Genomic DNA, 26,019 nt, shown 5'->3' on the forward strand with positions numbered 1-26,019 from the left:
CCTGCACCTTGCCTGCGCCTGCGGCTCCAGCGCCGCCGTCCACTGCGAAATTACTTAACTCCTTGCTCACTGCGCCTGCGCTACCATCTAACGCTGTTGTGCTTCCCCCCCTTCCCCCGGTCACTGCGCCTGCGCCACTCTCTCCCGTGCTGCCGCACAGCGTCAGCCCGCACTGCTTCCCCACCCCCTGCTCACTGCGCCTGCGCTGTTATCTCCACTGCAAACAGAGGGGGCGCCTGACTCACAATGTCTACGTCAAGTGTGTCAGCATCAATGCTAACCGGGGTGGTGCTGTTAGATATTTCACGTATAAAAAAATTAACTCCCTTGCTATTAGAAATTTATGAAAGAACGTGGGGGAAAAAAAGATCTTGCATGTCAGTCCAGTTTAATAAATGAATTAATTTACTGAGGTATTTCAATTTACTTTCACAAGGAGAAGAGTATGGTACCAAAAGTATTTATTGTAAATATCAGCCAAGGTTCAGTGGGTTGCAAAAAACAGAAGATGCTGGAAAAGCTCAACAGGTCTGGCAGCATCTGTGAAGAAAAAAATCAGATTTAACGTTTTGGGTCTGGTGACCCTTTCTCAGAACTTCCTCAGGGTTGCAGCCGGGTTTCTGAAGGAGGTACATTCAATCCCCATTTCAGAGACTTGACTATTACATTTTGCTTGATTCTCCTGGTACAGTTGTGAGGGCATACCGTACTGTCACAAGCACTGACAGCATGATGATGGACCTTTCCGATCTTGTGGCATCTGTGCATTGACTGAAATAAGACATTGGGACAACTCACCATACTTTTAAATACTGCTGTGGGATATTTTATGACCTCTGAAAGGGCAGACAACATTTCTGACAATGCAGCATAGTCTTTGTGTGAAATTTTGCTTTGCTTCCTTCTTTATGTGGTTAGAAATGTTTAAAGATGTTCCTAATATACTTTGGGATTTCCCAAAGAATCAAAGGGCACCATTTAAATGCATGTTCTTTCTTTTGCAAACTGCTAAACATGAGCAAAGACTGCAGAATGTAAACATGGGCAATGGCTGTGTGCATTTTTCAGGTGATTAATTTTCCCGGTCAGAGACACATTGATACAAACTCATTTAACACAAACACTGTACCATAGAAACACAGAGGTGCAGAGTAGATTTGTCAGAACGCTCCCAGTGATGAGGAACTTCAATTTTCTGGAGAGGCTAGAGAATGAGCATTGAAGGATAAATGATAAATAGGGGATGCACAATATTAAGGGAGGTTTGAAAGAGTTGATGAGGAGAAACTGCTTCCACTAATAGAGTCGGGGGTAGACAGTGAAGATTCATGATAACTGGTAAAATAACGAGAATGAGAGATGAGAATTACTTTTATGTAGTGAATCAGGATGATCTGGAATGCAGGGCATGGAAGTGTTGTAGATTCAATAAATTTCTAAAAATGAAATGGCCATGAAATGTAAAAGTAAAGCAGTGCTGTGTTTGTGTGAAAGAACAGAATTTGCAGGCGCAAGTAGCCATATGAAATTATAACATAGTGACAATAACAAAAATCTGACCTCCTTTGCTGGCTCCTTTGTAGGAGTGGGAGAAAAACTCATCTCCCTTAATTTTTGTGGAGTTTGGCCCCTTCTGCTGAATATAGTTCATGGTATCGCTGAGAATATGTGAACCATAAGGGATCCTCAGCCTGAAGTTGGGGAAACAAAAAGTAACAGCCACCAGCTGCTGGAATTCCTTCATTAACAGGCTTTGGAAAACAAAAAGAAATCTGTTTCCTTATTTTCAATACTTAGTTGCTATTTAGAGAATTTTTGTTCCCTTTGGGAAAGACGCCATTATACATTCAAAACTGAAGAAAACACTTCTTGGAAAATATAAGTGTTTGGATCTAAAATGGTTTAACTGTTCACACCCTTTAAATTTGAGAAAAAGAATCAGTCTGTGGCTTTCCCTTAGAATACAGTTTTAAAGAAGATGCAGAAACAAGAGACCAATGGATATGTAAGCACAAGGCTTTGAAGATGGCTAGCCACGTCATGAAGGCTATTTTAAAAATTCCATAGGAGATACTTGACTTCAGAAAATAGAGGCATAGAGTACAAGAGCGAGGAAGTTAGCTAAATCTTCAGAAAATATTGGTTAGGCCTCATCTGCAGTATTGTTTCCAATTCTGAGACCTAAACTTCAGACAGAATGTTCAGAAGGTGCAGAAGTGATTTACTAGAATGGTCACCTTCTACTCTTCTAGCATCTGACGTCAACAGCTTGTCTTCTGCCATTTTCACTACGTCCAGCATTACGCCAGCAACAACCTTGCTCTCCACTTTCAGAATTCTATTGGATTTGTTCCCTTGGTGAGACCCTTGTTTAATCCTTTGCCATCTTCACGTCTCCTCCATTTCCTGCAGCACAGAAAAAATATTTTCTAATCAACCTGTTCAGAGATGTTATTTACACATCACTGGAGCAGGTGGGGCTTAAAGCCAGGTCTCCTAGCTGAGAGGTAGGGACACTATCACTGCTCCACAAGAACCTTTATCCTACAGCACAGTTTCACTCAAGTGCAGAGCATGTAACACACATCCTCAGAACTCGTCTTATCAACAGGCAAAGCCCCAAACCCCCCCTTAGAAGGGAAACGGTCATTTACTTTCACTTCTTTCAATTTAGTTACTTGCATTCATTGCAAATCTGTAGATCTCTTCTAGTCTAATTTGCACACTGAGTGACCTCTTTGCAGGACACCTCTATTTAGCTCACAAACATGGCCTTTCAGTCATGAATTGCAATTCTTCACCTATCTCTCCATCTTACCTCATTTCTTGCTTGTTTGAACAAAGACTGTAATGAAATCAGGAGCTGTATGCTCCTGGCAGAATCCAAAAAGAGCATTGGTGAACAGGTTGTTGGTGAGTAAATGGCAACTGATGACACTGTTGAAGACACCTTCTTTTGCTCATGATTGAGAGTGGACTGGTGACAATAATTACCTGGATTGCATTTGTTAGCCGTTTTTGCTCACAGCTGGGTAATTTTCCACTTTGACTGTTGGATGGCTGTAGCTGCACTGGAAGAAGTTCACAGAATCACAGCCACAGAAATATTACAGTGCAGAAGGAGGCCATTCATCCCATTGTAATTTCTGTACATGTTAATTTAGTGCTTTTCTCCTGCCTTATTCCCATAACCCTGCATGTTACTTCTTTTTTTTTAAATCAAATGCCCTCTTGAATACTTCAATTGAACCTGCCTCCATCACGCCCACAGGCTGGGCATTCCATACCCTAACTACTCGCTGTATGAAAATGTTTTTTCTCACCTCACATTCTTCCTTTGCAAAGCACTTTGAAACTGTGCCCACTGGTTCTTGATTCAGTTATGAGTGAGAAAAGTTTCTGCCTACTTATCAGTGCAAACCCTTCATGATTTTGAAAACTTCCATCAAATCTCCACTTTGCCTTCTCCTCTCCAAGGAAAACAGTCCCAACTTCTCCAACCTATCCTCATAACCAAAGTGAAAACCAAAAATGGTGGCGATCACAGCAGGTCAGGCAGCATCCATGGAGAGAAGGCATAACTGAAGTGTCTCATCCTTGGAATCATTCCTGTAAACATTTTTTCACACACTGTCTAAAGTGTCTCCCAGAACTATACACTAGTGTACTCCCAGTTAAGATCTAGCCAGTGTGTATATTTAAAGTTCATCATAACCTCACTGCTTTTGTACCCTATGCCCCTGTTTATGAAGCCTAGAATACTGCATTCTTTCTTTAAAGTCCTCCACAGCTGTCCTGCCACCTTTAATGATTTATATACATAAACAGGCAGGTCTCTCTGTTCCTGCACAACTTTTAGCATAGCACCGTTTATGTTACACCGTTTCTCCATGTTCTTTGGAGCAAAGTGCATCACCTCACATTTCTCTGTTGAAGTTGGTGAGGCCTCTTCTCAAGTACTGTGTGCAATTCTGGGTGCCCTATTTTAAGAAAGATATTATTAAACTGGAGAGGGTTCAAAAAAGATTTACCAGGATGTTGCCAGGAATGGATGGTTTGAGTTTTAAGAATAGCCTAGAAATACTGGGACTTTTTTCACTGCAGTGTAGGAGTTTGAGGGGTGACCTTTTTGAGGTTTATGAAATCATGAGGGGCATAGATGAGGTGAATGACTATGGGTCTTTTCCCTAAAGTTCAAAATTATGGGGCATATTTTTAAGGTGAGAGGAGGAAGATTTAAAAAGGACGTGAGGGCAACTGTTTTGCACAGAGAGTGGTTCATGTGCGGAATGAACCACCAGAGAAAGTGCTAGGTGCAGGTACAGTTGCAGCATTTAAAAGACATTTTTGTAAGTTCATGAATAGGAAGGGTTTGGAGAGATATGGACCAAGTGACCAAGTGGGAATAGTTTAATTTGGGAACCTGGTCAGCGTGGACTAGCTGGATTGAATGCTCTATTTCCATGACGTATGACTGTATGATTCTATGACTCTCTGCATTGAACTTCATCTGTGACCTATCCCCCCAATGCCCGAATATTTCAATGTCCTTTTGAAGGCTTTCATTGCCCCCCCTCACAGTTTACAGTTCTTCCAAGTTTTGTGTGGTTTTTTAATCTTGAAATTGTCCCTTTCACACCAAGATCTAGATATTGATATATGTCAAGAAAAGCAAGGGTCCCAATGCTGACCCCTGGGGAACTCCATTACAACCATTCTTTCAGCCTGAAAAATATCTATTAACCATTATTCTGTTTCCTATCCTTCAGCAAATTTTGCGCTCAAGTTGCTACTGTCCCTTTTATTCCATGACCTGAAACGTTTATGTGACATTGTATCAAATGCCTTTTGGAAATGCATATACACCACATCAACAGTGTTGCCCTTGTCAACCCTCTCTATCACCTCTTCAAAATACTCCAGCAAGTTAGACATTATTTTCCCTTAGCGCAACATGCTGACTCTTGGGAATCTATCCACATTTTTCTAGGTGATTATTAATTCTATGCTGAGTGATTGTTTCTAGAAGTTTCCTCAACACCAGAGTTAAACTGACTGGTCTGTAATTGCTGGTCTAATCTTTACAACCTTTTTGGAACAAGGACATCATTTTCTCAATTCTCCAGGCCTCTGGCACCATCGCAGAATCCAGGGAAGATTGCAACATAATTACTAGTGCCTCAGAAATTTCCACCCTCACTTCCTTTTATATCCTTGGATTTTTTTTTTATTCATTTGTGGGATGTGGGCGTTACTGGCAGGCCAGCATTTCTTGCCCATCCCTTGAGAAGGTGATGGTGATCTGCCTTGAACTGCTGCAGTCCACCTGCTGTGGGTTGGTCCATAATGCCATTAGGGAGGGAATTCCAGCATTTTGACCCAGCGACAGTGAAGGAATGGCGATATATATTTCCAAGTCAGGATGGTGAGTGGCCTGGAGGGGAACTTGAAGGTGGTGGTGTTCCCATTTGTCTGCTGCCCTTGGACTTCTAGATGGAAGTGGTTGTGGGTTTAGAAGATGCTGTCTGAGGATATTTGGTGAATTTCTGCAGTGTATCTTGTAGATAGTACATACTGCTGCTACTGAGCGTCGAAAGTAGAGGAAGTGGATGCTTGTGGATGTAGTACCAATCAAGCAGGCTGCTTTGTCTTGGATGGTGTCAAGCTTTTTGAGTGTTGTTGGGACTGCACTCATCCAAGCAAGTGGAGAGTATTCCATCACACTCCTAACTTGTGCCTTGTAGATGATGGACAGGCTTTGAGGAGTCAGGAGGTGAGTTACTTGCTGCAGTATTCCTAAATTTTGACCTGGTCTTGTAACCACTGTGTTTATGTGGTGAGTCCAATTGAGTTTCTGGTCGATGATAACACCCAGAAAGTTGATAGTAACACCATTGAATGTCAAGGGGTGGTGGCTAGATTGTCTCTTATCGGTGATTATCATAGCCTGGCATTTGTGTGGAGCGAACGTCACTTCCACTTGTCAGCCCAAGCTTGGATATTATCCGGAGTTTGTTGCATTTGAACACGGACTGCTTCAGTATCTGAGTAGTCACAAATGGTGCTGAACATTGTGCAATCATGGGCGAACATCCCCATTTCTGACCTTATGATTGGAGGGAAGGTCATTGATGAAGTAGATGAAGATGGTTGGGCCGAGGACACTACCCTGAGGAACTCCTGCAGAGATGTCCAGGAGCAGAGATGATTGGCCTCCAACAACCAAAACCATCGTCCTATGTGTCAGGTATGATTCCAACTACCGGAGAGTTTGCCCCCTGATACCCATTGATGCCAGTTTTGCTAGGGCTCCTTAATGCCACATTCAGTCAAATGCAGCCTTGACATCAACAGCTGTCACTCTCACCTCACCTCTGGAATTCAGCTCTTTTGTCCATGTTTGAACCAAGGCTGTAATGAGGTCAGGAGCTGAGTGGCCCTGGTGGAACCCAAATTGGGTGTCACTGGGCAGGCTATTGCTGAGCAGGTGCTGCTTGATGACACCTTCCATCACTTCATTGATGATTGAGAATAGACTGATGGGGCAGTAATTTGGCCAGGTTGGATTTGTCCTGCTTTTTGTGTACAGGACATACTTGGGGGCAATTTTCCACATTGCTGGGTGGAAACCAGTGTTATAACTGTACTGGAACAGCTTGGGTAGGGGAGCGGCAAGTTCTGGAACACAAGTCTTCAGTATGATTGCTGGAATATATTCAGGGCCTGTAGCCTTTGCAATATCCTGTGCCTCCAACTGTTTCTTGATATCACGTGGAGTGAATCAAATTGGCTGAAGACTGGTATCTGTAATGCTGGGGACCACTGGACAAGGCTGGGATGCATCATCCATTTGGCACTTCTGACTGAAGAATGCTGCAAATGTTTCAGCCTTATCTTTTGCATTGATGTGCTGGGCTCTTCCATCATTGAGGGTAGAGTTATTTGTGGATCCTCCTCCTCAGTGAGTTGTTTAATTGTTCACCACCATTCATGACTGGATGTGGCAGGACTGCAGAGCTTAGATCTGATCCGTTGGTTTTGGGATTGCTTAGCTCTGTCTATCACTTGCTGCTTTTGCTGTCTAGCATGCAAGTAGTCCTGTATGGTGGCTTCACCAGGTTGACACCTCATCTTCAGGTATGCCTGGTGCTGCTCCTGGCATGCCCTCCTGCACTCTCCATTGAATGAGGGTTGATCCCCTGACTTGATGGTTATGGTTGACTGGGGGATATGCCAGGCCATGAGGTTACAGACTGCGCTGGAGTACAATTCTGTTGCTGTTGATGGCCCACAGCACCTCATGAATGCCCAGTCTTGAGTTGCTAGATCTGTGTGAACTCTGTCCCATTTAGTACAGTGATAGTGCCACACAACACGATGGAAGTTATTCTCAATGTGAAGGTGGGACTTTGTCTCAACAAGGACTGTGCGATGGTCACTCTTACTGATACTGTCATGGACTGATGCATTTGCAGCTGGCAGATTGGTAAGGATGAGGTTAAGTATGTTTTTCCCTCTTGTTGGTTCCCTCACCACCTGCTGCAGACCCAGTCTAGCAGCTATGTCCTTTAGGACCCGACCAGTTCAATCTGTAGTGCTACCGCTGAGCCACTCTTGGTGGTGGACATTGAAATCCCCCACCCAGAGTATACTTTGTGCCCTTGCCATCCTCAGTGCTTCCTCCAAGTATTGTCGAACATGGAGGAGTGCCAATTCATCAGCTGAGGGAGGACAGTATATGGCAATCAGCAGGAGGTTTCCTTGCCCATGTTTAACCTGAAGCTATGAGACTTCATGGGGCCCGGAGTGAATGTTGAGGACTCCCACAGAGACTCCCTCGTGACTGTACCATCACCTCTGCTGGGTCTGTTCTGCCGGTGGGACAGGACATATCCAGGAACGGTGATGGTGGTGTCTGGCACATTGTCTGTACATATGATTCTGTGAGTATGACTATGTTAGGCTGTTGCTAGACTAGTCTGTGAGACAGCTGTCTCATTTCTGGCATGAGTCCCCAGCTGTTAGTGAGGAGGACTTTGCAGGGTCAGCATGTCTGTTTTTGCTATTGTATTTTCCAGTGCCTAGTTCAATGCCGGGTGATCTGTCCAGTTTCATTTCTTTGAGACTTTGTAGCAATTGGTACAACTGAGTGGCTTGTTAGGCCATTTCAGAGTGCAATTGAGAGTCAATCACTTGCTGAGGGTCTGAAGTCACATGTAGGCCAGAGCAAGTGAGAATGGCAGATTTCCTTCCCTGAAAGACCTTATTGGGTCCTGGTGCCTTTTCAACTTTAATCTAAAAAAAAGAACCTGAGTTGAGAGGACTGCTTAAATTGATGAAAGAAAAACTTGTAAACATAATGCTCAGAGACAATACTTCCTGCTTATGTTTCAACGTTCAGAGAAATAGTGAATTGACCAAAAAGTACTTAAGAAGTGCTCAAAGAACATTGACAAATAGAATAGATAAGAAGGCCAAAGCTCATCATTTTAGTGCTGGTGTAATGGACCACACGTTTTTCCTTTTAAGACCATAAACTGTCATGGAAACTGGATGCTGTTGTATATCCAAAATACCAGGGAAACTTTGAGCATGAAAAATCAAGTGCTGCATATTTTTAGTTGTATTAAACGGAGTTACTTCTGGAGCCTTGAGATTTTCACATTGTTAACACAGAGCAGCTTCAGGAGTTTCTCAGGTAAGGAGAAACTGCCTGCCAACATCCCTCACATTGGTCAAGCTGCAGATTACATAGACTTGTGAGGGCAGTGCACCAGGAAACACCCAGAACCAGCAAATAACAAACATCTCTCTCTTATCTATGTGAGCATGAAGACAAAAATACCAAGTAATTTATAAAAGTGTTCTAATGTAAGAAAAGACCACGGTCCATGAAATCAACTATTGAATCCAAGAAATACCATCAATCTGCAATGAGTCATTGTTGCTAAAATCAAAAGAACTGTGAAAATTACTGTGCACCTTGTGGATTGGACTTTGAATCTTCAGAATTCCGTTTTCCTTGTCGATATTTTCCCACCCATACTTTTGTGTCAAACCATGTCTTTTCTGTGTCTTATTTGTGAATGAATGTTTGTGTGTGTCTGTATTTGTGTGCATGTGCATGCATGCGTGAGTTTGTTTAGGTTACCTCTCTCAGGGAAATCATCAAAAGCAATATTCATTGGACCTTATCAAATTAGAAAGGAACTCAATGATATGAATTGAGGCACAAGGAAAATTCCGTGAGTATGTAATGTTAATATGTTAAAGAGAAACCAAGACAAGGAAGATAGTCAGAACAGAAGTGAATTTACAGTGGGGAAAGGAAGAAGGAGTGATAAAGAAAATATCAGAATGATTTGAAAATAAATCTGAAATTTAAAATTCAAAAATTAACCCTCCAGTAATCAGACTGAACAGTACAGAGGTGCTTATAAGGTTAGATGGAATATTACTTTACCTTCTAGAATACTATCAAAGTGACTTACAAATACTATCAAAGTGACTTACAAATACAATTGAGGTGACTTAAAAAGATGTTACAGCCTCATTAATTAATTTTGTGTGAATGAGCTAGGATAATCGTCTTTAGGTATACATGCTATTCATATATGGGACTCATCACCCGTAAAACAACAACCTTACAGACTCAACCTGGAGAAGGTAGCTGAAGTGATGCAAGAGATTATGATGGACAATTGCATTATTGAATTGAGTCACAATTGCTGGAGCTCACCTATCAATAATGGTGCTGAAACTGGCTGGGACACAAAGTTTGTGTATTAATTATCTCAAAGACAACAGGATAACAAAGATGGAGTTATATCTGATTCAACAATTGGAAGGTTGTATGGAGAAGATTGGACAACCACAATTTGTTACAAAAATTTACTTCTTAAAAGGCTATTGGCAAATCCCACTATTTGATGCAGTTAAGGAAATGCCAGCTTTTATCACAATAGATGGACTTTATCAATGTCAAGTACTGCTGCTTGGCATGTAAAATGCACCAGAAACTTTTCAATGGTGAAGCAACAGAGTTATTGAAAGGTTATGTAACTGTGTTGTCCACGTAAATAACTTGGTGTGTTCTGCAAACTATGGGAAGAGCATTTACATCACTCGAAGGAGCTGTTTAATTGATTATAAAGAACAATTTGGTCATAAATTTGGCTAATTGAGAAGTTGCCAAATATGATTATTTAGGCCATACAGTGGTGCAAAGCCAGGTTTCACCAAGAGAAGCAAAAGTCCTGGCTATCTTGGATTTCCTTGTGACTGAGACAAATGCAAAATTGTGCTTTATATTGGCATGAGTGGATTTTATCAGAGGTTCATTCTAGTTTAGCACTGTAGTGACTCTCTTGGTGAGTTTTTGAAGAAAGACTGACAAGAAATTTGAATGGACAAAAGACTGTCAGATGCCTTTGACAATTCGATAGGTGAACTGACAACCATACCAATTTTAGCAGCACAAAATTATGAGAAACCATGCAAACTGAAAGGTTAAAACATTAGATGTCTAAAGATACTTGGGGATTGAGGTGCACAGGTCTTTAAAATGCCATGTACAGGTGCAGTAAACATTCAAGAAAGCTAATTGAATGCTGGCCTTTTTATCTAGAAGACTGGAGTACAACGATGTAGAAGTTATGTTTTAGTTATACAAAAGCCTGGTTAACCCCCATTAGGAGTACTGTCAGCAGATCTGGGCACCACACTGCAGGAAGGATATATTGGCCAATACTTAGAAAAATTAATCAAAATACAACATCAAACATGCACACAAAAATGGGCAATAAGTTTAAAAGGGAGAGTGTCTGGTAAGAACTGGGAAGGCAAAGGCCACCAGTTAACCTTTGTAGTCCATGAGGTATTAGATTCTTAACTTGAGACCACAGTTGTTTTATGTTGACTTGTACTTTCAGCAAATGCGATACCTGTAGATATTTTTGAGAACTCAGTTGGTGAATATTTCAATAGTACTGTATTCCAAGATGATGAGCAAAATAAACAGGTAGGGAGAGAGTTCCAGCCCTTATTATTGCAAGTCCATGTAACCTTCTCAAGGTTTTGCTGCTCAGAATCAACTGGTGAAATATATTTGGGTGTATACTTTGGAATCTGCCTAAACTGTCTTTCCAAACTAGCTAACTGACAGTTTAATCTTGCATCTCTCAATATGTGAAATTATCATTAGCCACTTATCATTACCACTGTAGCTATTTTAGGTCCATGTTTCATTCTGTTTAAACCCATTTTAGTCAATGGAAGGTTTTAGGTACAGCAATCATATGATGTGAGTTAAAATTTAATGGTCCATATTTCCTACTATCATAATATGGCAACATGTTCATATGGATTTTTCCTTCAAAGTTTTTTTTTAAATTTTGAAAAAACCCCTTGAAAATTCTTTCATCTGTTATTTTTTGCTCAGTAACTAAAATTTCAATTTGTTGTTTCGGGATATGACTGAAATGTTTCAATTAATTATTTCCCAACACATTAATCCTCGTTTATGTCTTTCTGTGTCTTCGTTCAGGCTTTTCTGTGAAGGCCTCTTCCTCTCCCAAAAGCCTTGGCTTGCATTTTAATACCAGTGCCCAGAGACTGAATTTTGATTTGGCATTCTAAGCATGTACAGTATACCTAATTTCCCAAGATGAATCAATAGCTTTCAGCTCACTGTATGGATGGAATATTTTTCTTCTAGCATTTTTGATCAGCGTGTGCCTTCAATAATTTTGAAAAACTAAGAGGAAGCTTTGCTAAGGTGAAATTTATGTTGAATCTTTCTCAAAGAGTATATTTTCTGCGCAGAAAGCAGCTGCCACATGATAATAGAAGATTTATGCCCAGATTTGGGAATGTAAATGGTCATTTTCAACAAATATTAAGGTCAAATTTCCTTTCAAGAAATATTTTTTCAATAGACTGATAATCAACAGGGTTTTTAAATGAAACAGATTTTTAAAGAATTGCAGAGGACAGCATTGTGTGTGGGTGTGGCAATCATCAGTTGACTTGTGAACCTCAGCCTGTTAGGACTGGAGATTCAAGTGATTTATACTTTGATTTGCCTCGTGATTAATCTTTCATGTTTTAGACTGAACTTTGAAATGAGCTCCCACATTTGTAAGGCAGTAACAGCATCTTGCTGCAATAGATTGTTGTTGACATTCTGTTATCACTGTGAATGAATGAAGCTTGCCATCCTATTTTATGTTGAGGTGAACCAGTAACCCATATGTTGTTGTAACATTGTCCATTTTCTCTCATTTCAGTTCATTTGCTGCTAAGTTCTCCTTCATGCTATTGTAACCCCAAAATTGTTCAATTCATTTAGGATCAGGATTGCTATCTTGCATCCTCAAGAACATAAGCTTATCTAAATCTCCACTGTGCTTATCCTAACTTGCATTAAGTTCTATTCACCTATCCCTCCTGTTCTGACTCATATACATTGGTTCTCAGTGTGGCAATGCTTCAAGTTTCTTTTATTTGGTCATGATGTGGGTATCGCTGGCAAGGACAGCTTTTATTTCATACCCAGAGATGCCCTTGACGGTAGTGGTGATTAAATTTTACATCTCATCCTATGTTCAAATGCATCCATGGCCTCACCCTCAATGTACCTCTATGACTCAAGCCCTATACGTCTCAGGATCTCTCCAGTATTCCTCTAACGGAGGCCTCTTGCACATTTCCAATTTTCCAATAACTCCGCCATTAGCTGTAGCTGTTAAGAAAACTGAAGCTTGCTTTCTCTTGGCCCTCAGCTTTGTATCTTAGTTTATCCATTTTTTACATAAAAAATACCTTTCTCCTCCCACTACATCACAAGCAAGGAATTCAAACCTCCAGCAATTCTGCACATAAGGAAATTTCTTCTCACTTCTTTTTTCTCTTGGAATGACAATGCAATTTTAAACTCATGGGCTTTCCTCACTTAATGCCCAACCAGAGAAAATAGTCATTTTCCACTAACCCCTTTATAACTTCAGTGAATCTGTATATAAACTGCATATTATGTCTTTGGCAGTGGGTTTAAAACTATTGCCCCTTTTAGAAATTATTGTTTGGAGTGCTGCCAATTGGAATAACTATGGTAGTACAACCTGAATACATTGGACAGCTCTGAAGAAGTATATAGTCTCACTTTAAAGGCTTTCTGTCATTGATTGAGTTTGGGTGGGAGAGGAGTCAATGGAACACTTTAGAACTTAAATTGAAAAGTTTTAATTGGGAAAAGAGTTAAAGTTTATGGAACCAAGACACCTCAAAGGAGTTAAAATACAGATTCACCATGATCATTATTTTTGTCCAAAAATGTACTTTATTCATAAAATTTGTATAATCATATTGCAAAACATTTTGACTCATGTTTCAGAGTGCAGTAAAGTTAAACTTTTCTCCTTATGTATTCCACTCTGGTGTGCCTCACCACAATTGCAATATTCTTGGTATATCTTTTCAAAAAATATAGTTTATTCGTTACATTTAAAAAAGTGCATTGCGTGACAAATCAAAGTTGACATGGCATGAAGTGCAAACCAAATCAGTTTCTTCCAATATTTTATGTCACTCACATTTACAATTAAGTTACTCTTTACCATAATCATTACATGCCAAACATGTGTGTGGAGCGATATTTTCTGTTTTCATCCCTGCGCGCTGATGGCTGGAGGGTCTCGGACCTGACCTCTCTCCATTGTTTCCTTCAGCATCTGTCCAAACATTAGTGGGTTGCCTCAGCATGTAATCCTGATCGTGGAATGTTTGCATTACTGAGTTGTTGACAGTTATTTGCACTGGAAGACCAACAAGTTTCAGACAGACCAAACAGTATCTTTCACCAGGTTGATGATCCTAAAGCTGGAGTGAATGTGCGTCAAATGGGTGGTTGAACTAAGAAAGTCACATTTGTGAAAGAGGCTTTTTTTGTAGTGATGATCTAATTGAATGAACGGACTCAAGTGGCTAAATTGCCTCCACTTCCTACATTCCACTTCCTACATTCCTCTGTTTCAATCCTTTTGGAGTACCTACTTTCTGTGACACTGTTAAGTTTAATTAATTTACAGTAGGGGTGGATAAAGGTTAACCCCACCTTTTCAAAACATTGATAACCAAAAGTGATTAAACTTTCCTCTTCTTGAAATGCAATTACCAGATAGCATCAAATGTCAGCGATAAGTTAGATGTGGGAGAATGGATATGCTGATAGGCTGTGATGTAGTAGCAGGAGGAGGCTTGTGTGGGACAGAAACACTGGCATGGATTTAGTGTACAGAAGTGGTATTCCTACACTGTAATTTTGATATAATTCTACGTCTGAAAATAAGCAACATCTATTTATTTCGGGTGTAATTAAGAAAGCATTCTGTTATTAGACAAGATCTTTTGGTGTTCCATCCTTAGAAGACGCAACTCAAACAAAATATGTACCCATCGTAGAAGTTCGACTCACTACCTATTTCGCTACCCAACATTGCCTGTCATGGACCCGAAGCAAAAGTGTTCAACGGCGAGTTGCGGACTTGTATGGGTAAATAAATGAGAACGGCCATCCTGTTTTAAAGGGCATTTTGTGTTTGTGTGAGTTTTCCTGTGGGTCTAATTTTGTTGCGGTTTGGCTGGTCGCTGCTGCGAGGAATGACATGGACTGGGCAATGTGTCTGGTTTAAAGCCAGCGTCTACCCGCGTCCTGGCGATGCAGATCTTGAGGATGTTGTGTCTGATTTCTGCGGGAGGGAAAACCTGAGACAGAGTTTGGTACTGTCGGTGCGAGGATCGGCGTCAGTGTGTAAGAAACACCGGCCTCCTTGCCGCCCACCCCCGCGCTGTTATCGCTGCAGTAGCTGCTTTGGTTCATGTTGATCCGGACTGTCTGATCTAACGTCCTGAAACTCGCAACTGTTATTTTAATGGGTCATGTCGATTGCAACGTGAAGCCGGCGCATCTCTCTCGGCTCTGTCTGCCTTGAGGTGGGACAGGAATGGCCCATTTTAGATGAAGCCCGGTGGTTTTTTTTTTCAAATTCAGGGGAACTGCGGCTGCAAATGTGCACGGCGGTGAGACTGCTGCTTTGCATCATGCTGACTCATGGACTGGTGTCCTCCAATTCTACGTCGAATCAATAATTTCATCACCCAGCCCCCCTCCCCCCCCCACCTCAACATCCTTCCCAGATGTCCCAGGATGGCTGGCTGCAGTGGAAGCAAGCAGAGCTTCCAAAATTTCAAGAGCCCCTTCCCTCTGAGTTGCAGGGAGAAAGAGACAGAGATGTGTAACGAGGTCTAGACGTTGAGCTATCTATAGTCAGTGCCCTGAACCTTTCCCACATGCAGGTGATATTCTAGCGGAGAGGAGCTACTTGCCAGACACTTACAATGATAGCAGCGGCGTTTCTGGTCCTGCTCAAGCCCTACAGCGTCCAGTGCGTTTTGTTGTTGCTGCTCCTGCTGGTGGGCACTATCGCTACCATCTTGTTCTTCTGCTGCTGGCACCGTAAACTCCGCAAGGCTCGCCACCCCATCAAGCCGGTCAGCTCAGGCCGTTCCAGGAGTCGAGGTGAGTGTGCGTTTCCCTGTCGCTGCCCCCACCCCCCTCCGGTTCTTCCTCTGCGGTCCCCCACCCGCGGCGCTCTCTCTGCGCTCCTCGTTCTCCCTCTCAGTTTCCTCATCCACCACCTCCTCCCCCAAAGGCCCAATGTTATTCCCTCTTCTTCCGCAGCATGGTCATCCCCTTCCATTCTCCCGCATATCCCCTCAACTCACCCCTCCCTCTGCCTTCTCCTACACTCCCTTCTGTCTGATCCGTCGCCCTATTGCCGCTGACCCTCATACCTTTACTCTTCCATCCCACCGCACCCTCCAACATTTCCCACGTTCCCTTTCCCACTCTATCCTCCCTCATATTGCCACCCCTTGGTCTCCTCCCAAACCTCTCAACACTCGCATCCACCTCATCTCTTCTACCCTTACTTGAACAGGGCTTCCCACTTCCTCCCTCACCTTCATCCATTCCTCTCCCCTTCCCTCCCTGGCCCCCATCATTCCCTCTCTCCACCCTCAAACCTTGTCTCATCTTCTCATCCCCTCCCTCAACTCCCTTATTGCTTCCCTCCTAATCAAATCCCTCAACTTTGGTAACTCAGTGATGTGTTAAATTTTTAAAGGATAACTTCCATCAACATCAGCAGGTTACATTCACATAAGTATTTGCATGAGATGATTTAGAGACGTCAGTGTAATTTTGCTATCAAACTATAGCTGTGCATTCTGACCCTGAACTAAACTACATCAAATGTAACATTACCATTGTTGTGTAACTTGTGTATTTGCTTCTGTGCAATAAATAATATTTTTCCCTTATTTTATCCCAGATGCAGGGATGAGATCACACTTCCGTTCTGAGGTACAGCATGCTGTTTTCGCTTTCTCAACTCAAGGTCATATAAAGTTACTTACTGAGCCTCCCAATAGCACTCATCTCAACCTCACGATAACATAAAAATTTTAAATCTCTGTCAAAATGTGATAATCAGGGTTGGGCAAACTGCTGGCATATGTGGTTGGAAAAGCTGTACAAAATGGGATCGACTTTGGAAAATGGGCTTTGTTCAGTACTTCATCTTTGCTGAGAATATGTTTAGATTAAAATCAATCAAATGTTGATGACAACTGAATGGGACTGTTAGTTTGAGGTACTGAAATTAGTATAATGAATGGGGTTCCTTGGGCAGATGCAGTTATCAGCATCAATATCAATAATCACCAGAAACTCTGGATCAATTCGCCTGCACCCCAACCAGCAAGCTGCATAACTGCTTCCAGTGACAGGGTTGACAATAATGGATTATGTTTCACTGGCTCTGGACAAGATTCCACCAGAATCCTTGATAAGGAAGAAGGGAAACATTAGAAAATAAGATTGTAACTATCAGCCTCAAAATTAACCTCTAAGAGCTTTGTGTGCAAAGTTCAGATTAAGACAATAATTAGTGTTTTGCCCCTATCTGGTCAAAAATGATGCAATGTTTTGAAATCCTCCATGGCCTTGACTCTCCCTGTTTCTGTAACCCCCTCCAACTCTGAAATTCATTGAGAGGTCTGCAGTCTTCCCATTCTGGACTCTTGTGCATCCCTTATATCTTTTGCCCCACTATTGGCTTGCTAAACTCTGGATGCCCTACATTTTGCCTCCCTACCTTTTGCTCCTCCTTTACAATGCTTCTGAAAACCTACTTCTTTGGTTGACTTCTTGGTCACCTGTCCTAAAATTTTGTAAGGCTCCATGTCAGTTTTTGCTGATAATGTTGCTGTGAAGCATCTTGTGAAGTTCTGTTCTGTCAAAAGGCACTATCTAAATGCAAATTGTTGAGAGCAGAAGGAACGTATTTCCCCATTTTAAATCAATATATGGGAGATTGTTGTATTCCTTCCAAATAACTTTGTGGTTCATTTTCCCCTGACTTCTCAGCAGTTTGTGTTGACTTTCCAGTGTTCACAGAATTTAATTTGCCAATGTGTGAGCAGTGTTTGTAGCAGGCCTTTCAGGACCAGTCAAACATAAAGTCAAGGTCTTGAGATGGGAAATTGGAGCACAGTCTTCTGTTTCCTCCCCTCCACACACCCTTACTACATCCGTTATGGTGAAATGTCTTAGAAATGAAAAATTCACTCATGCTTCTCTCCACAGACACTGCCTGACCCGTTGAGTTGTTACTCTTTATTTTGTCCCTCACTACATCCGCTCTGGCGACATGTTTTCTCTCTTTGAGGAAATGTACATATGATACATCACTGGGAGAAGATTTCGCATTCCCGTGCATTGTCTGTCAGTCAAGAACATGACAGTTCAGTTATTACCAATAACATCAAACTTGAACTTTAAAAGGTTATTGAAAAATAGAGTAAAATGTGTCCCTTTATAAAGATTCCAGAATATTAACAAGGGTGTTAAACAGCTGAGCTGTTTTTGCATGAGTTTAGAATTAGATTTATTGTCATGTGTACTCAAGTACAGAGTACAGTCAAAAGTTTACAATGTTTCACCGCACAGTGCTATCTTAGGAATAAAATACCTAGGTACAGATCTCAGATACAAAATAAAGTTGCATTACCTTACAGTTATTCATAGTGTAAGTTAGAAAAATAAGAAATAATGTTAAAAAGATAAACATCTGAATAGCTGTTACCACATTGCAAAAGAGTGTCAGGGAGACTCAGTACAGTGAGTTCACCTCTTGAATCTATGTTTAAATCTGGCCCACACACATGGGATGAAAGAATTTCCTCTGCACCCGCTATAAGAGTGCAAATTGAAACTCTTTGTGGAAGTTGCCAGGTAATTCCTATTGGCCATCGGAATGTAAAGAAGGAAAACAGGGCTTGCATTGATATAGCACTATTTACTACCTCTGGATGTTTCAAATCATTTTAACTTCAGTGCAGTACTTTTTAAAGGAAACCACTGCTGTATGAAGTATGGCACTATTATAATAATCAGACAATTCGCTTTTCCTGTGTTTGACTGAGGGATAAATGATCAATGAAAACTTCCATGCTCTTTGAAGTAGTACAATATGTTCTTTTCCATTCACCTGACAGACCAGACTGGACCTCAGTTTAAGACCTTATTTGAGAAATGATACCTCTGACAGTGCAGCACTCATGGTTCATTGTGTGATAAATAGTGATTGGAATGCCAGGGAACACTATCTGCTCGTCTTTGAAGCAGAGATAGCGGTTGTTTTATGTTCACCTGAGAGGGCAGACAGGACCTCAGTTTAATGTCTCATCTGAAATGCAGCACTTCCTCCAGTATTGTACCACATGGGCAGCATTAACGTAGATTATGAAATCTATTCTCCAAATAAACCATAAGGGTTCCAAGTGTGAACAAAATGGAAGAGTTCACATTGGAACTCATGAGTGGGTACGTGCTTGAGATTCAGATCAATTTACATAGTAGGGGCAAGTAAGTGAAAGTTCATCATGTCTCTGGCTTCCATTAAATCCACCTAGGGGGAGGCTGAATATTGAATGTTCAATCCACAGTAATGATCTGTTGTAAAGAACCTGAATCTTGATTATTTTTTTCATTTATATATTTTCTGACTTTTTTTAGACTTTTCTGATCTCATTTCTAAATCTCTGATGAAAACATAATAATCATTAGGGATTATGACAACACAAACAAAAGTTTTAAACACTGTTTCATACTTTATGGGGAAATCCTAAAATACCCATATATCATTTTAAAAATATTTGTTATTTTAAGTATATTAATATATTTCTTTGTCTACTGCCCAGAAATCAATAAGTACTATGTCTGGGTAAAGAAATTAATACCTCTGTCTACAGTTGTTTCTGCCTTGAGTGTAGGTCAGTGCTATCACAAAGTACCAGACTCTGACCCACTTACTTATGGATTAAGCACAACAGAATGGTCATAATGGTCTATTTGTAATTACAAGTCATTTACAGAGGGCCCCACTCTTCATTTAGTATGTTACAACACCAATCTCCTTTAAGGGATTGCAAGCCAGGCTTGCAAGCCCAGTCAATCCTGTTCTCAGAAACAATCCCAATCTATGTAATAGTGATGCTGTATATTATCCAAATCACATGGTCAATATTAATTCACTGAAGTCGGCAAATGTTTCTTCAGCCATGTATTCCTGCAATTCAGTTTCAGACAGTTCACAACAGATATGATGGCTAACTGCTCAATAAATTGTGCTTTCAAAAACAGCTGGATGATAAAATGGGTTTTACAGTAAGAAAGCATTTTAGTAAAAGTATTTTAATACTGGGCAGGTAGAAATGACAAGATTTGTTTGGCTTGGCTTTCCTGATCAATAGGTAAATACGGAACACAATCACAGAAATTAGGATATGAATTATTGCCTTGGAGACATAGATAATGCAATATTTGTATGTCAGGTACGGAAAGCTGAAAACATTGACACCATTTCCACAAATGTCAGCAGTAGCTCAGTGGGTAGCTCTCCTGCCTGAGTCATGAGCTGATTTGTTCAAACACAGATTCAGAGATTCAAGCACAAAACCCAAGTTGAAACTCGAGTGCAGTACTGAGGGAGTGTTACACTGTCGGAGATATCATTTTTTGATAAGACACGAAATTGAGATCCTGTCTATCCTTTCAAATGGACGGGAAATACCGACCAACAAAGATCTAAAAACACATTTAATTCAGTTTATGGAACCTTGCTCTGTGCAGTTTGACTACTTTGCTACTGAATTGCAACAGTGAATACATTTCAAAAACTAATTAATTAGACATGAAACATTTTGCTATGTCCTGACATTGAGAAAGGTGCTAAGTAAATGCAAGTCTTTTTTAGCTGTGTGTTGTCTGCCACGTTTCCTGAATTATAGTAGTCACTGTAATTCAAAACTGCTTCATTGGTTGTAAATTGTATAGAGATATTTTGAGGTGTAGAATCTAAGTACAGCATTATTCCATTTGATCAGTGGTTAAGCAGGAATGTTGGGAAAGGACAAGATGGCATTTGTTATTCGCAGATAGTTAGGTGTGGAAAGTATATGTTATTAAACTTCCCTTTGCACATGCCTTTCAAAAAAGTACAAAGATGGGAGAATGCTTTTGTTTCATTGATGCATAAGAGTGACTTTGGGTTGTCCCAGTGATGTAGATCATGGAAGATCCTGCTGAGAAAGAGGCTATGCAATATATTATTCCTGGGCCAGTTGCTATGTGGGATAAAATATGCACAAGCCTTCTTGTGAGGATACACACCAATTAGAACAATTTAAACATGAGAGCTAGTTTGAACAGAGCCAAAAGAAATTTATAAACTAAATTAGCATCTGAGTCAGTCAGCCAGCCCATACATCATGGGTACGCTGGCCATGATAGGCTGGAGTATATCAATGAACACTGCCTGCTTCCTCTCTAGAACCATCCGGACACCAACAAGTGAGCACCCCATGAGTCTCAATGCTGAACCTATGAATCTTTGCTTAGTGCAAGAGTGAAGCCATGTGAAGGTCTTCCAACTTGCTCTTGTGACCACAACACCCTCTTCAGCTCACAAATCCCAAGTGATGTCCCAAAGCACCTTATGCCATGGAGTACTTTTTGAAATGTAGTCATTGTGGCAATGTGTCCAATTTGCTACAGCAAGATCCAAAACACATAGCATTGTGGTAATGTCCAAATAATTTTTTTAAGTGATGCTGACTTAGACTTAGTAATTCATGTGTCGAGAGCTGCATGAGGAAGACAAAGCAACCCGATTCTTTTACTTATTCAAGAGATATGGGTTTCACTGGCTGGACTAGCATGTATTGCACATCCCTAATTACCCTTGAAAATATGGCAGTGAGTTAATTTCTTGAAGTATTGCAGTCCATTTTGTGTAGGTACACCCACAATGGCATTGGGAGAGAGTTCCAGGACATTGACCCAGCGATATTGAAGGAATAGCAATAAATTTCCTAGTCAGGATTGTGAGTGGCTTGGAGATAAACTTGCAGATGGTGGTGTCCCATGTGTCTGCCGCCCTTGCCCTTCTGGATGGTAATGGCTGTGGTATTTCTGCAGTGCATTTGATAGATTGTATACCCAACTGAGGATTGCTGCTGGGGCTGAATGTTTGTGAATATTATGCCAATCAAGTGGGCTGCTTTGTTTAAATGGTATCAAGATTCTTGAGTGTTGTTGGAGCTGCTCTCATTCAGGTAAGGGGGATTATTTCATCACTCCCCTGACCTGTGTCTTGTAAATGGTGGACAATTTTGGGAGGTGAGGAGGTGAGTTACATGTGTCAGGATTCCTTCCTCTGCCCTGCTGTTATAGCCACACTATTTAAGTTTATGGTCAGTGAATGTTAATAGTGCGGATGTTTTGTTTATTTATTCATGGGTTGTGGGCAATATTGGCTGGACCAGCATTTATTTCCCATCCCTGATTGCCCTTGAGTTGTGGTGAGTTGCATTCTTGAACAACTGCAGTCTGCAATGGTTTTAAGAAGGGATTTCAAAGATGGTAATGACACTGAATGGCAAAGGATGGTTAGAATCTCTTTTGTTGGAGATGGCTGTGTAGTGTGAATGTTACTTCCCACTTGTTAGCCCAAGTCAGATATTGTCCAGGTCTTGCTGCATTTGGACATGGACTGCTTCATTTTTTGAGGAGTTGGAATGGTGTTGAACACGTGGAATGATCGACGAACAACACAATGTCTGACCTTAAATGGAAGGACAACAGCTAAAGATGGTTAGACCTAGGAAACTACCCTGAGGATATCTTCAAAGATGACATTGAGCTACGTTGAATGACCTCCAACAACCATCTTCATTTGTGCTAAGAATGAGTCCAACCAGTGGAGAGTTTACCCCATGATTACAGCTAACTCTAATCTTGCTAGGCTCTTCTTGATGCTACATTCGGTCAAATGCGGACTTGATGTCAAGGGCAATTGCTCTTGCCTAACCTCTAAACTCCAATTCTTTTGTCCATGTTTGAACCAAGCTTGTAATGAGGTCAGGAGCTGCAAGCTCCTTGTTGAACCCAAGTTGAGCATCAGTGGGCAGATTATTGCTAATTATGTGCTGTTTGATAGCACTGTTGATGACTTCTTCCATTATTCTACTGATGATCAATAGTAGACTGATGTGGTGGTATTTGGCCGAGTTAGATATGTCCTGCACTTTCGAAACAGAACATAGCTGGGTAATTTTCCACACTGCCGAATAGATAGCAGAGTTGTAGCTGTACTGCTATAGCTTGGCTTAAGAGACTTGGGAAATTCTGGAGTCCAACGCTGGAGGGTTGTCAGGGTCCATAGCCTTTGAAGTACCCAGTGCATTCAGCCTTCATTTTCTTCATAAAACATGTAATTAAGCTGGGGATTTCTGAAGGAGGCCGAGGTGGATCATTCACTTTGGCACTTCTGGCTGAAGATTGTGGCAAACACTTCAGCCTTGTCTTTTGCACTGATGTTTTGGTCTTCCTCATTATTGAGGATGGGGATATTTGTGGAGCTTCCTCTTCCCGTGGTTGTTAAATTGTCCACCGCCATTCATAATGATATGTGGCAGGGTTGCAGAGCTCAGATCTGATTCATTGGTTGTGGACTCACTTAACCCTGTTTGTCACTTGCTGTTTCTGCTTTTTGCCTTACAAGTTATTCTATTTTGTAGTTTCACCAGAGTGACACCTTATTTTCAAGGATGTTGTTCCCTTGGCTTTATAGTAATGGTAGAGTGAGGGATATGCTGGGCCATGAGGTTGCAGATTTTGCTTGAATACAATTCGGTTGCTGGTGATGGTCCACAACACTGAATGAATAATTAGTCTTGAGTTACTAGGTCATATCTGTTCAAAATTTATTTCATTTGACACAATGAGTCTACAGAGGGATATAGACAAGTTAGGTGAGTGGGCAAAATCTTGACAGATGGAATATAATCTCAGAAAATGTGAGGTTTGGCAGGAAGAAAGAGCAGCACAGTGGCACAATGGATAGCACTGCTCCCTCACAGCACCAGGGACCTTGGTTTGTATATAGCCACGGGTAAGTATGTGGAGTTTGTACATTCTCCCTGTGTCTGCGTGGGTTTCCGTTGGGTGCTCCAGTTTCCTCCCACAGTCAAAAAATGTGTAAGTTAGGTGGATTGGCCATACTACATTGCCCTGTAGTGTCAGAGATGTGCAGGCTGAATGGATTAGCCATGATAAATGCGGGATTGTGGGATAGGGTGGAGTGCTGTTTGGTAGGTCAAAGTAGACTCGATGGGCCAAACGGCCTCTATCTGCATTATAGCGATTCTATGATTCTGATAGAAGAACTAAATATTATTGAAATATAGAGAGGCTGCAGGAGATTGCAGTACTGAGGAATTTGGAGCTTCTTGCGTTTAAATCACAAAAAAAAAAGCTAGCATTCAAGGTCAGTAGGTGACTGGAAAGGCAAATGAAATGCAGTCCTTTATCTCAAAGGGAATGGAGGCTAAAAATATCGAGGTCTTGCTAAAATTATAACTAACTGTAGACAGACCACTCCTGGATTACTGTGAACAGCTGTGGGGTCCCCTTATCCAAGGAAAGTTGAGGTTGAATCCAGGTGTGATGGGATTTTATGAGGAATGGCTGTGTAGGTTGGGCTTGTACTCATTGGAGTTTAGAAGAATGAGGAGAGACGTTATTGAATAATAAGATTATTAGGGAGCTTGATATGTTAGATGCAGTGAGATTGTTTCCCATTATGGGAAAGTCGAGGACCATTGGGCATAATCTCAGAGCAAGGGGCCATTCATTTAAGACAAAGTTGAGAAAGATTTTTTTCTGCGAGCATAGTCAATTTGTCATCTCTGTCTATTCATTTCTCGTTTCTTTCTCTTTTTTTATTCTCTCTTGATGTTTCTTTACTGCACTACCTGCCTCAGTGTAGACCTGGCGAGGCGTCCTCTTGGCCAGGCCCCTGGTGGTCTCTCGGCGGTCCATGGCTGTCTCTTGGCCCAGCATGGTGGTGATTTGGCCTGGTCTCTCAGCCTGGCATGGTGGTATCTCGGCGTGAGTGGGTCCTGCCTGGGCATTTTCCAGACGCACAAGAGGAGACCGGGGAGGCAGGAGCTTCAGCAGCAGTGATAGCATTGTGGCCCTAGGTGGAAAGAGCGAGCTGTGAGGGAGGCCCCCTGGTAACAGGGGCGTCGAGAACAGGCAGCTGAGGTCTCCTGAAGAGTGAGCTAAGCGGAGGATTCATTAAATACTGCTGAACTTTTATCTTTATTACTTTATTTTTCTGCTCTATATTAAGAAGGACTTTAATGTTAACTATTGCTGTATTATTTATTTTTCTACATATTCTATGAAGATAGTGCTTACCTTTTTTAGTTGTATTTCTTTTACTACTTTGTACCTAAATTTTTTGTACCTAGGTACCTTTCTACCTAGGATGGTGCCACGTGTGGTGACATTATACACTTTTCACTCCTGCATTTGAGTACTCATGAGAATTAAATCTAACTCTAACTCTTAAAGTTCCAACACTGTTGGATTCATCCAGTCACATAGGTTATTAAGGGCTTAGGTATGTGTGAAGTGATTAAAAAATTTATTGCACCCTGTTCCTCCATGGGAGGGCCTTATGGTGCAATGAATAATGTCCATACCTCTGGGCTTGAAGCTCTGTGTTTGAGTTCCACACCAAGATTTATTAGTGTATTGATGTGGTCAAACAGGGTTATTATCAGCCTGAAACTTCTTCTAAATATTTCTGATGACAGGCAGCAAGAGTGAGAGTTTTTCCTGGTCAGCCACCAACAGAAGGCAATGCAAAACCACTGCACTGTTTTGTTCATGGAAGTCCGTGGCCCAATCCTCAGAAATGAGGACAGCAGAACAGAACAACAAAGAGACTGCTCCATACCACACAATAGGCACTAGAACAATAACCAAAAGCTTGATCAAAAAGAGTTACATTTTGGAGGAATGATTTTAAAAAGATGTTGGGAAGCAACGCTGTGAGAATGACAGAAATTCAGGACTTGACAACTGAAGACATGAAAAAGTGTAGAGATACGAAAGCAGGCGAAGTGCAAGAGGCTAGAATTTGAGAAGTAGAGATATCTGCGACTTGTAGGGTAGGAGGCCATCCTTATCGGGGTGTTCAAAATTATGAACAATTTTGACAGGGTAAAGAAGGATGTTCTATTTCCACTGGTTGGTATGTCAGTAACTAGGGGTCCCAACTCCAAGATTGTCAGCAAGAGAGCAAGGAGTGAGATGAAGGAAAACTTCTTTACTCAGTTGTTAGGGTTTGGAATGCTCTGCCTGGGAGAGTGGTGGAGGTGGATTCTATGGGAGTCTTCAAAGACAGCTGGATATATATTTGAAAGAGATGAAGTTAGAGGGCTATGGAGATAGGACTGAAAAGTGGGACTACCTGGGTAGCTCTGCAAGGAGCCTGTACTGACATGATGGGTCGAATAGCCTCCTTCAATAACGTAAAATTCTCT

General features: G+C 41.4%; 1 protein-coding gene across 1 annotated transcript in view; it reads left to right on the forward strand.

Annotated features, from left to right (window-relative positions):
* The first annotated feature begins 15,200 nt into the window (after nt 1-15,200).
* Nucleotides 15,201-26,019, forward strand: part of dst (dystonin) — a 536,191-nt gene continuing 525,372 nt past the window's right edge. The window contains exons 1-2 of the mRNA XM_048596444.1: nt 15,201-15,577; nt 16,392-16,423. Coding sequence (XP_048452401.1) covers nt 15,397-15,577; nt 16,392-16,423 — 213 coding nt within the window. The 5' untranslated portion in view covers nt 15,201-15,396. The remainder of the gene's footprint in view (nt 15,578-16,391; nt 16,424-26,019) is intronic.

Source organism: Rhincodon typus, chromosome 5 (genome assembly GCF_021869965.1).
Source record: "Rhincodon typus isolate 14 chromosome 5, sRhiTyp1.1, whole genome shotgun sequence".
Taxonomy (NCBI): Eukaryota; Metazoa; Chordata; class Chondrichthyes; order Orectolobiformes; family Rhincodontidae; genus Rhincodon; species Rhincodon typus.